The sequence below is a fragment of the Rosa rugosa genome, chromosome 3, assembly GCF_958449725.1.
Source record: "Rosa rugosa chromosome 3, drRosRugo1.1, whole genome shotgun sequence".
Taxonomy (NCBI): Eukaryota; Viridiplantae; Streptophyta; class Magnoliopsida; order Rosales; family Rosaceae; genus Rosa; species Rosa rugosa.
Genome location: NC_084822.1, coordinates 20,349,675 through 20,362,278, shown reverse-complemented (window position 1 = coordinate 20,362,278; position 12,604 = coordinate 20,349,675). Strand labels below are relative to the sequence as shown.

Here is a 12,604-nt window from a genome sequence, read left to right as displayed (position 1 = left end):
GTGTTCTCAAAGTTCTCAAAATTGAGTCATTAAATCCACAAGGGAATACGATCTCATATTATAAAAATTGTGTGCATAACATCGAGTACACATCAAACAAGTCCATATATATATATAGAACATCCATCAATATATATCTAAGATCCAAAAGAAGTAGCCTGCAAAAACCACAAGTCCGACACCAGATCAAATGTACTACTACAACTGATTTGAAGCTAACTACCTAATTCAAAGCACTAGCTACTATTGCTGCTGCTTCTTCTTCTGTTGCTTCTGCTGTTGCTATTGCTTCTACATATATAACTCAATTCATACCATCCAAAACAAGTACTAACTGCAAAGACAACAAGTCCAATGAAGTTCAGCTTCGGGGACTTACTAAAAATTCATTTGTGCAACAATGAAGTTGAAATTTTCCAGAATGAAGGCAGACATCTCAAGGTACAACATACTAAAATTTCAAGCTAATCGGAGTTTGAGAAGTAAGGTAAAAGATGGATGCAAACTGATTGAACTGTCAGGTTTCTTAAAAACAAACGCAGCTCCACAGTTGATTTAGAAAATTCACCAAATATATTGAGTGTCCAAATAACATGAAAGTTTCCAGATCAATTGTTAGCTAACAGGACAAGAACATGTCAAAAATTCAGGACATTTGGAGATCAGTAAGTAGGGTTACACAGAGCTCAAAGTTAACAGATCAGTAGCTTCCTCAGAAATTCAGCAAAGCTGTTTTTAATCTCAATATGAAGTTTTAAATTTAAAAGTTGGTTTATTTTGGTAAAAATTACTTTGTGAGAAACCTTGAAGGGTACTTTGATGCAACTTTGGAGTATGAAAACAGAGCATGCAATTGCATCCGATTAACAAAGAAGTAAACTGGGCACTGCAAGCATAAATCATAATATAAAGTAGCCCTTTTTTTCACTCAATATCAAAAAAGAGAAATTGTGCAATACCAAGTGATCAATGCATTCAAACAATGAAAGTATTGAGTTTAACAAAATCACCAAATGAATTTTCTTTAAGAGAAACATAATCCCAATAGCTTAAAAACATTTTTTTCCCCTACCTCAAGCTTATTAGGTGGCTTTTGCAGTATCATGGGCCTCAGCAGCTTGCTCCAATTGATCTCCCCCTTGCTTATCTTCCATGTTTCCTGTCAAAGACTTTCTACTATCAATTCTGATATAATCAAGAATAAAGAGTGAAAGCAAAGGGTAAGACTCTTAAATTTTATGGTCAAAAGCAACTGGGAAAAGTACTCTGTCAACAGTTGAAAATCGCTTCGCGAGCTTTATGCATGGAGGGCTCATTGCTTTACCACGCTCTCTGTCAGCAAAATTTCCATATAGCACTATTTTAGTATATACTGGCACTCCAGAAAAGGGAAGGAAGGGAGGGAGGGAAAGACGAGTAAGCATTGGCACTTAAATATCTTAATTGGAAGACCAAATAATAAAAAATAAAAATCCAACTTATAGTTGAAGAAATTCCCAGTTTAACACAACATATGATTTGTCAAAGTAAAACCTCAATTGTGACATCATGATCCATCTCTATAGTTGGTGCTGGGGTATAATCCATAGGTTGGATTTGATTGCGAGAAATCAACTCAGGGTCCCAGCAAACAAAGTAAATATCTCCATCAAGATCACTTCCAGAACATTCATTTGGTTGAGGCCTATCATTATAAATGAGATTTCAATCACTAGTCACGTTTACAACTAATTATATTTTACAAGTAATTTAAGAAATTCTAACAAATGACGCCTACAGAAATACCAAGTCCAGCAAATTTGAAAGCCTAAAAATTTGTATAGAGCATGTAAACCATATATAATCATTTGCTCCTATAAAGGAAAATGGGAGATCTGTTGCATACCAATGGAACGCAGCAGTCAGTACTGATTTATCTTGTGCTAAATAAACAATATCCAAATAGGCAGTATTACATACATGAACTCAAAATCCCCACTTAGATATAACCACAGCCTCAAAGTGTCTAATTTTTTAACATTAAGTAAGAGAGCAACAGACTATGAAGTAATTGTAATGTATAAGAGGTTAACATGAGAAAAGAAGCAATATTATTTTAAACAAGGAAACCATTTCATAATGTATCTGCATCAAATATAATTTACCATGGAATGACAGTAGGTGACTCCACATATCAGCTGCTGGAAGAAAAATCAACACCTGCTGTGTGGAGGAATTGCAGTCAACAGATACTCATGAATCAACAACTTCTAAATAACTAATTCCTAAAAGCGAATTGGGGCTGAATGAATTTAAGGACACAGCATTAAAGATGTCCATGTGTCGTTGAAACACTCTTCCTCCCCTTAAAAATTTCAATTAAATGATGTGTGTCTTTAAAAACCTTCAAGGACACTACAAAAATTATGTGTCCTTATTTGATGTCCTTATAGCCCATAATTGTAGTAATGCCTCTTCTGCCCTTGGGTTGGGTTCATCTTGACGCTCGGTGAGCTCAGCGATGAAATCTGCCACCGCCTGGCCTTTCATGGCGGTCCTTAGCTTGTAGTCAATATCGAACTCGCTGAGCTCGATGGCCCACTTGCTGAGGCGCCCGGAGTGTTCAGGGTTTTGCATTACCTGCTTCAGCGGTTGGTTTGTTAAGACATGAATTGTGTGGGCCTGGAAGTACTGGCGGAGGTGCCTAGCGGCGACAATGAGTGCGAGAGCGAGCCTCTCCAGGGGGGTATATCTTCTCTCTGCCCCGTTCATGCCTCTGCCAGCGTAGAATACTGGGAGTTCCTCCTGGTCCTCTCGTCGTACAATAGCGCAGCTTACCGCTGATGGTGATACCGCTAAGTAGATGTACAATATCTCCCATTGCATAGGAATGGAAAGAAGTGGGACTGCTGCCAAGTATTCCTTCAAACTTTGGAACGCCGCCTCACAGTTTGGGGTCCTGTCGATTTTTTTCTGGTGGGTCCTCTTCAGAACTTTGAAAAATGGGAGGCAGCTGTCAGTGAGTCTGGAGATGAACTGAGAGAGAGCGGTTAGTTTGCCCTGGAGGCTCTGAACGTGTACCTTCCATTCCGGAGCCTTCATGTTGAGGATGGCTTACACCTTGTCAGGATTGGCCTCTATGCCCCATTCGCTGACAATGTAGCCCAGAAATTTGCTACGGTGACTCCAAAGCAACATTTTTCAGCGTTGAGGCGCATACCATAAGCCAAGAGAATGGCAAATATGATTCTGAGGTTTTCCACGTGTCCGCTGGCCTTGATGCTTTTGACTAACATGTCGTCCACGTATACCTCTATTATCTTGCTGAGATGCTTAGCGAACATGGCATTCATCAGCCGTTGATAAGTTGCACCGGCGTTCTTCAAACTGAAAGGCATGACATTGTAACAGTATAGGCCTTTGTCGGTGGTGAAGGTGGTGCATTCCTGGTCGCCGGGGAGCATCTTAATCTTATTATAGCCGGAGAAGGCGTCTATCATGCTAAGTAGCTCGTGTCCAGCGGTTGCATCGACCAGTTGATCAATGCGGGGTAGCATGAAGCTATCCTTAAGAAATGCCTTGTTAAGACCTTTGAAGTCGACACACATTCGCCACTTTCCGCTTGGTTTCTTGACCATGACCAGGTTGGAAATCCACTGAGGGTAGTTGACCTGGCAACGAAAATCATACAAACTTGTTCCTAATGCAGAACTCTAGATAACAAGCTAATAAAGATGGCCAAAGGAAGTGATACGCTTCCTCATGCGCCACCACAACTGGCAATGCGTGGGTCCTACGCGTCGCCACCTCAACCTGCAATTCAGAGCATAATCTATACACCAATCGATTTATTTCAACATTCTTAATAACAATTACAACTACACCAAAGCCTAAATCTAAATGAGAAATCCAAACACTCTAGAAGTTTCGGGTACCAAAATTTTACCTCGATGGTACAGCCTTCATGCTTTGAATTGATCCAAACCATTTGGGAGTTTTAATCAACGGTTGAAGGGCTACAAAGCCCAAGTAGAACGGCAGCCAATAATGGTCAGAGGAGGAAGATGCAATCGGGTTGTGCAGCACGGGTCCGTCGGGTTTCATAGCCTCGATTCTCACTATATAAGACCAAATTGATCTAAATGAAGACCATGGATTGATAAATGAGGGCGGTGCGGTCATTTTCTGATCCATTTTGAAGCCTATGGTGGTTGGAAGGTGGCGGACCTGCCGGGTGTAGCTTTCAGGTCGGGTCAAACCCACATCTCACTTTCTCTCTCTCTCCCTGTGTGTATACCATCACTGAGAAGGAGGGGGGGTGCCCTCTGCTAGGTTACCTCATATATATATATAACATAATGTGAAATGTCGGTTTCTTCCCTGAAAGCTTCGACGAAATAACTAAACTTCTACAAATGGTATTTTATTCATACGAACTCCGATTTTGGTATGGATTCGGATTGACGACCTCTACAACTAACGTGAAGAAAGTTTCTTCAAAATGTGAACCAATTAAAAAGTCAACCCTAGAACCCTCCCAAATGATCGAAACGAAAGTAAAAGTAAAAGTTTTGATCGTTTACCGTCTAAATGACTAATAAATGGGTAATTCTGGGTATAGAGTGTAACAAATTGTGTTACTAAAGTGACACTATTCTTGTCGTATTGAAAAAGGAGTGCGACATTAGATGCATTTTGACTCTTAAATATATTGAAATTATTTCATACAAAAAAAAAAATTCTCGCAAAATTTTAAGGATTATATATTACCCTTTTCGGCTAAATATTAGTTACTACTATGTGGTTTGGGTCCAAAATCAATTCAGTTTCTGAACTTTTAATTTCATCAAAAACACCCCTGCACTTTTAACTTTGTTCTAATAGGTCCAAACCGTTAGTCTTCCGTTAACTCATGTGGGGATCATGTTTTATGAATGGCAATCAGGTTAGCTTAGGAGTGGGTCACACTACTGACAAAAAACTCAACCATAACTCGAACCCAGAACCTCTTGTATACAAGTCACACAACAAACCATCACACTAATCTCACAATGTTGTATGTTATCCTCAGATTTTATATTTATACTATATTCCTTATAATTTTTGACAAAAATATGTATTTATGATATTCGGTTATACCTTAGCTTTTATATTGATACTATATTCCTTGAATACACTCAAGTACTTGAAAATTTTCATCATCAAGTTTTTTATTTTGTTTTGTTTCTAAGTACTTTGATGAAGATGAATGAATACTTGAGTTATAATTGAGCCGAAAACAAACTCACATTAATGAATATTTTATCCATTTTAAAAAATATATATATATATATATATATATATATTTCTTTTTTTGTTTCTCATAAAATAAAAAATGTTTAATGAATTTTTGTTTGAAATTTTAAGAGATATAGTTCGACCAAGAGAAAATTCAAGAGACATGGTATAAATATAAAAACTTAGGATAATTTATATATATGCAAAGTTAAAATGGTGGTTTGTCGTGCGACTTGTATTCAAGGGGAGAGGATCCTCTCCTGAGCTAGTTTTCTAGCTGAGCTACCTGAGCTTTATACCAGATAACAACACGTGTCCATTGTTAGATCTAATGGTTCACAATTCCTCCTTTTATCTCCCTTTCTCTTTGTAGACCCCCGTACTTTTTCTTGTTTATTTTAATTTGTCGTATAATGTTTGAAACTACGTATTCGTATGGTACACAAGTATTCGCGCTTAGGTTAAGGCTTTGAGGCCATTAAAAAGGATTAAGAAATTTAGAGAAAATCCAATTTGGGTCTAGAAAAGTATTTTTAAAGTATCAAGGCTTAGGATAAGCTCGGAAAATTTTTCTCGAAAGGATTCGGTGAAGTGTCGGAGAAATAAGGATGTTTGGTGTTGTATTTTCGGAGTGGGCTTAAGGAAAATATAGAGGAAAATGAAATAGTAGCAGCCCAAGCCCATTGGCCCAAAAGGAGGGGCAGATTCGACTTTTCACAATTAAATTTGGGAGAGGTATTTAAGGAACACATTCTCCAAACCCTAGCCTCAACCCACCTCATTTTCACTTCAGCTCTCTCTCTCTACCCGAGAGCTTCTCTCTCCTCATCCTCGCCGGAAATCGCCGCCGCCGCCGTCGCCGCCGCACCGCCGCCGGTCGCCGCCGTCGCCGGAATCCGGATTTCAACCAAAATTTCCAGATTTTCTCCTCTTCCTTCCCTCTTTCCATTTCTCCAACCAAAATCAAGAAATTTAGCCATTTAATCCCCCAAAAACCCTAGAACCCGAAGCTAAAATTGGGGCTTTTTGTGATTTCTTCTTTCCAAGCTCAAATCAAGGTATTTTCCATCCTAATCTAGCCTCTAATCCTTCGATCTATACCTATTTCTTCCTAAATCCGAGATTTTAATTTGGGTTTGTGATTTTGTTTGCATGAACCCGATTTCTCCTTGAACCATCAAGCTAGGCTATGGGTTTGGCAAGGATTTTTGGTAAGGATCTATCCATGCAACCTTGTTTTCGAGTTTTTGGTTGAGATGTTGATTATGGACGGATTTGTAGGTGAAGAAGGCCAAGGAGAAGGTATATGACGTGATTTTTGAAGGAGAAATGGTAAGGAATGGGTTTTGGACAAACCCTAGAATTTTTGGAATTTATTTGATTGATTTGGTTTATGTTGAGCTATTGTTGTTGTTGGAAAAATTGTGAAATTAGAGATTTGAGGATGGATAAATTAGTAGGATTTTATTAGCATAATTTTCTTAGTGTTGGAATTTTGTTGTTGAAGATTTGGTAATTATAGTTGTGTAGTTTTGGCCAAAGGAAAAAGAAAAGGAAGAAGAAAAGAAATGGATTTGTTCTTGGAAGAAAAGGGAAAATAAAGAAAATGGTAAAAATTGGATTAAATGAGTTTTTACCTTGGTAAAGTGGTAAAAAAGTGAAGAAGGTGAAAGTAAAGGTAAATTCGGTAAAAAGGAGGTAAAAGGTAAAAGTGAAAGTGTGGAGGTAAAAGTCATGGTAAAAGTGAAAAGGTGAAAAATGAGAAGTAAATGGATAAAAGTAAAAGTAAAACTTTATTTATAATTATTTACTTATTTATTTTTAATAAATAATAAATAATGGTAAATAAAGGATTACTTGGTCAAAAGTCAGAAGTCAAAGTCAAAGGTCAAAAGTCAACTCCGAGAGTTGACCAGGGTTGACCGACCTCGTAAAACGTGAGGATCGACTCGACTTTGGTCGCTCGGATTGACGATAGTTTAGCGGAGCGATAAGGACGCCTTCCTTTTTAAGAAAGAAGTTAGTTTCCCAAATTGGTAAAAGTCGGAATAAATAATTATTGGCCTCATTGAAATAAAAAGGATTTAGTATGCGCGATTACTTAAAGTTGATCATGATGTTTACCTGGATAATTACTTACAAACTAAGTAATGGTTTAGGAAACACGATCGTTAAGGAAGCTTAAGCGGAAAGCATCAGAGTGTGGAGTACGCCAATATATTCCAGGTAGGGTGAGCTGTCCCTTCCTTGTTAGAGGCTTTTCGATATATGTGGAATGCTCTAGTATGATATTATGTTGCCTGCAAGTATTTTTGGTTGTTCATTAGTCGATGCCTCGCGATACATGTGTTTTCAGAACTGATAATTGTTGATTGCGAAAACCGAGGCTAGACTTGCATGTTGAGATACTGTACCCTTTTGTATGTTGTGTTTGTGACCTGAAAGTGAATGGGACCTAGACGCGTAGATTCCTAGGGATCCCACGGTGTCGATAACCGTGAACCTCCGGAGGGGGCTGTGCTCCTATGTTTGTCAAGGAAAGGTAAGTACAGACAGTGAACCAGTCATAGGAGACTCAGAGCCAGGAAATGGACACTTTCGCTACTTGTAGTCACAAGGACTACAGAGTAGTTGGCTGGTTCTCTTACTCAGGACGAACCAGATCGGTCACTGATTTATTTTACTTTAGCCGGCAGGTAAGTATCTCGGAGCTCCAAATTGTGTGAAGCATGCCGCATATGATTTCCTGAAACGAAACAACTGTGATTGTTTTTGTTTGCATTTGTTTTACTTGATTTTACAAATGCGCGCAACCTATATTCTAGTAGCTATGTTTTACCTATTAGATTTCAAACCTAACTAAGGTTGGGTCGGCCCCTATTGGGCTAGCGAGGACGAAATGCTCACCCCTACATTTCAGGTTACCACGAGGTCATTCCGGACGATTTGGATTAGAGGTGGGTCTTTGGCCGAGTCCGTGTGTTGCTGTTCCTGTTGCTTGAAGTTCTTCCCATTTGGTACTCTATTGATTTACTAGCTTCTCTTTCTATGTTGAACTCTGTGAGGTCCGCCTACCTGGGAGCGCGCCTCACCCCTTTGTTTTACTGTTATTGTTGAACTCCTTTCATTTCGGTTATGATGTAAGCCCTAAGGCGCCACAGTGCACTTGCCACTTTATTTTTAAGCATGTCTAGACTTGTTATTTTAAATGTTGGGTTGTTGATTTAAAGTCTTTTCTTAAAAGTTTTTCTTGGTCTCCCATTTTCCCAAAATTTGCATTTTTAACAAGCCTTGTAGTATTAAGTTGGTAGGTCTACGGTACGTCTACGACGTGTCGAGCTCCTATTGGCTTAATATTACGGCGCTGTGGTATACCCATTCGGGTCGCCACAGAAGAGTGGTATCAGAGCCGGTTTCGAAAAAAAAAAAAAAAAAAAAAAAAAAAAAAGTTTTGTTTTCGTAAAAGCGTTACTTCTAAAAACCCAACAACCCAAAAACGTTTTCGAGAAAGTTTTTGTTGGTTTTGTAAAAGTGTTCTCTATTTCAAAAAAAATAAAAAATAAAAAATAAAAAAAAAAAACCTTTGCGGAAAAATCTTTTGAGTTTTCGTTGTCTTGCGAGTTGTCTCGATTGCAAAAGAAAAGGATTTAAGAAAGAAGTTTCAAATCACCTGTGACGCCTTATCCCAAAACCATCGCTTCTCATTTAGATTCCTTTGCGCTACCATAACCCATCGCGTGGCTCCCCTATCTACTTTGCTTCTTTTCGAGAGTCATTCATTCGTTGCATAATCCGATCATCGTAGTTATGTGTTGTTGCAAAATGATATCGTGAGATCTTCATTAGGGAGATTCCACATCGTGCATTTGGCACATGATAATGGAAAAGTCTTTGATTTGTAGACTTCAACCGGACGTTGAAGAGTTTATGATTTCTCATGTTGTGAGCTTTGTGAATCATATTGTCTTTTGTTCTGTCTCAGTTTGATTCCTGTTACGATGCCGCCACGACCCGATCCTAGAATGGCAGCAGTGCTAAGGGCATTCGAAGCCCTAGGCAATGCCTCGGAACAGACCCCAGAGGAACTTGAAAGATATAGGGTGACGCAATGCTTGGAGCAGTTCACCAAGCTTAAACCACCCCAGTTCAACGGAATTGGTGAAGCCTGCGAGGCCGAGAACTGGTTGAAGCAAATTCATAAGATCTTAGAGATCTTACGGACACCGGAGCAGTATCGTGTGTCCCTAGCTGTACACCAGCTTGTCGGGGAGGCTGACAACTGGTGGGATACCGTCCGTAGCCTACGGACTGTCGCTGATCTAACTTGGGCAGAGTTCGAGCAACTCTTTCTGGAGAGATTCTTTCCACCTGTCCTGAAGGCACAGAAGATCAGTGAGTTCTTTGCTTTGACCCAAGGAAACAAGACCACTCACGAGTATGTTGTGGCCTTCACACGACTACTTAAGTACGTGCCAGCAATCGCCAATGACGATCAGATGAAGAAACAGAGGTTCATGGCGGGACTCCGAGACTCGATTCGACGCGAATTACGCTCGGACACTACCTTGAGCTACAGTGAGTCCGTAGCCGCCGCCTACGCCATCGAGGCTGATGAAGCTGCATACCCAAGACGTGGGGATGGTCAGGGAAGTTCTCACCCACGGAAGAATCGCTGGGTGCACCGGAGGAAGCTCCGAGGAGGAAACCCCCAAGGATATACCAGTTCCAGTAGTAGCAGTGGATCTTCAGGAAGACGGGGCACTGCACCCTACACTTGTTTTGCTTGTGGCCAACCAGGACACACCAAGGCTCGCTGCCCGTTGGTTAACAACTCACAAGGAGCATCTTCTAGCTCGGGATTCCAGAATCCGAGGCCAGCTCAGTCACTATCGACTCAGATATCGCCAGCACCTTACCGACCACCAAACCCTACTCAGCAGCAGTACCAACCACCTCAACCACTGACAGTGAGGTATGACCAGCAGAACATTGCACCACGACCTGCCAACCAGGCAAATCGAGGAAGAAACCGTGGAGGACGCAATCAAGGAGGACGTGGACAACTGTATGCAATTACCGGTGGGGAGACTACTGAGGCTTCTGGCTCTGGCACCGCACTAGCTGGTACGATACTCATCTCTAACTCTGAGGCTAGAGTTTTGCTTGACACTGGTGCATCTCATTCATTCATCACTACATGGTTAGCTGAGTCACTAGAACTAGAACCAACCCCGCTAGACGGAGTTTTCGACTTCAACACACCGCTTGGTGTGGGGACTGGAGTAGACAAAGTCTACAGGAAGTGCCAAGTTGTTATTGGCAGTAGGAAGCTCCAAGCCGATCTCTATCCAATCGAGTTGTATGATTTTGATCTAATTCTCGGGATGGACTGGCTGAGCAAGTACAAAGCACTCATCGATTGCGATCGACGCGCCGTACGAATCACACCACCAAGCAGGGAGACCTTCGAAATAAAAATGGCAGAACCCCTATTACCTCCAAGTTCATTATTGAAGGCTTGTTTTCGAGGGAGGAGAACGCTTGCTTGTTACAGCATCATCGCTGCAGGAGAAAAAGCAAACATGGAGTCCAACAGCTACGTGCCGATTGTAGACGAGTACCCCGACGTATTTCCGGAGGAGCTACCAGGATTACCCCCGCATCGTGAAGTGGAATTTCGCATTGACCTAGTTCCCGGTACCGAGCCGATCTCGATATCGCCGTATCGGATGGCACCAGCCGAGATGAGCGAATTAAGGGTACAACTAGAAGATCTGGAAAGCAAGGGATTCATCCGAAAGAGTTCATCACCTTGGGGAGCTTCTGTCTTGTTTGCTAAGAAGCCTGACGGAACGCTACGTTTGTGCGTAGACTATCGACGATTGAACCAAGTAACGATCAAGAACAAGTATCCACTACCAAGGATAGACGAGTTGTTTGACCAACTTGCGGGAGCAATGTTCTTCTCCAAGATCGACCTCCGATCAGGGTATCACCAGTTGCGAGTGCGTGAAGAGGACATACCGAAGACGGCTTTCCGAACGCGCTACGGGCACTTTGAGTTTGTTGTCATGCCTTTTGGGCTGACCAACGCCCCAGCCGCATTCATGGATCTAATGAACAGAGTGTTTCGACCCTACTTGGATAAGTTCGTGATTGTCTTTATCGACGACATCCTCATCTACTCCAAGACGCAAGAAGAGCACGCTTATCATCTTCGCATAGTTCTGCAGACATTATTGGATCACCAACTCTACGCCAAGAAATCCAAGTGTGACTTTTGGCTCACAGAAGTAAAGTTCCTTGGACATGTCATCTCTGCAGCTGGACTTTCAGTGGACCCTTCAAAAGTTGAAGCTGTACTTAATTGGGAACAACCGCAGAACGTGAACGAAATCCGCAGTTTTCTTGGACTGGCTGGTTACTACCGCCATTTTATCCAAGATTTCTCCAAGATCGCTCTACCATTGACCAAGCTGACAAGGAAAGGCGCAAAGTTCGAGTGGGACGACAAGTGTGAGAACGCTTTTGTAGAGCTTAAGACGAGGCTGACGACCGCACCTGTACTAGTTCTTCCGAACAATGTCGATCCGTACCAAGTGTACACCGACGCCTCGGGGAACGGACTAGGTTGTGTGCTTATGCAAAATGGCCAAGTCGTGGCCTATGGCTCTAGACAGTTAAAGCCGCACGAGAGGAACTACCCGACTCACGACTTAGAATTGGCTGCTATCGTCTTTGCATTGAAGATCTGGAGGTGTTATCTCTATGGCACGCAATTTGAAGTCTACTCTGATCACAAGAGTCTAAAGTACATCTACACTCAGCGTGAACTGAATCTACGCCAGAGAAGATGGATGGAGTATTTGAAAGACTACGAGTTTAATTTGCTCTACCACCCGGGAAAGGCGAATGTCGTTGCTGATGCCTTGAGCATAAAGACGAGAAGTTCGTTATCCTGCATCTTCTTGTCACGAAACGAGACGTTGAAAACTCTGGAGGAGTTTGGCTTGTATCCCCAAGAGGGAAACCCTCAGGGGTACCTTGCGAGTTTAACTCTGAGACCCCAATTGCTACAACTCGTGGAAGAAAGCCAGTGGAACGACCCGGATACGCATATGCTCCGAGCACAGATTTACGCCGGAGAAGTCACTAACGAGTGGACGGTGGGCCAAGATAGTTGTGTTAGATTTAAGGGCCGAATGGTTGTCCCTAAAAACGACCATGTTAGGAAGAGGGTGCTCGAAGAAGCACATCGTACTTGCTTCACTATGCACCCAGGAGCAGGAAAGATGTACCAAGACATGAAGCGCCAGTTTTGGGTGGCGAGGGATGAAGAAGGATGTGG

General features: G+C 41.6%; 1 protein-coding gene and 1 long non-coding RNA gene across 2 annotated transcripts; both read left to right on the top strand.

Annotated features, from left to right (window-relative positions):
* Positions 1-6,042: 6,042 nt before the first annotated feature.
* On the top strand, positions 6,043-8,237 carry LOC133739684 (uncharacterized). The gene is made up of 5 exons (XR_009860755.1): positions 6,043-6,314; positions 6,443-6,467; positions 6,538-6,588; positions 7,416-7,482; positions 8,177-8,237. It is a non-coding gene; the product is annotated as an uncharacterized LOC133739684 (long non-coding RNA).
* Positions 8,238-9,254: 1,017 nt separating this feature from the next.
* Positions 9,255-10,377, top strand: LOC133737404 (uncharacterized). Its single transcript, XM_062164963.1, has 2 exons — positions 9,255-10,198; positions 10,269-10,377. The coding sequence occupies exons 1-2, from the start codon at positions 9,255-9,257 to the stop codon at positions 10,375-10,377; spliced, it is 1,053 nt and encodes a 350-aa protein (XP_062020947.1).
* The last annotated feature ends 2,227 nt before the right edge of the window (positions 10,378-12,604 follow it).

Excerpts from the sequence above, each read along its gene's own strand:
- LOC133737404 (XM_062164963.1), top strand. The coding sequence starts at position 9,255 with ATGCCGCCACGACCCGATCCTAGAATGGCAGCAGTGCTAAGGGCATTC. Across the intron at positions 10,199-10,268 it reads CCAAACCCTACTCAGCAGCA|GCAAATCGAGGAAGAAACCG; the intron begins GTACCAACCACC and ends CCTGCCAACCAG.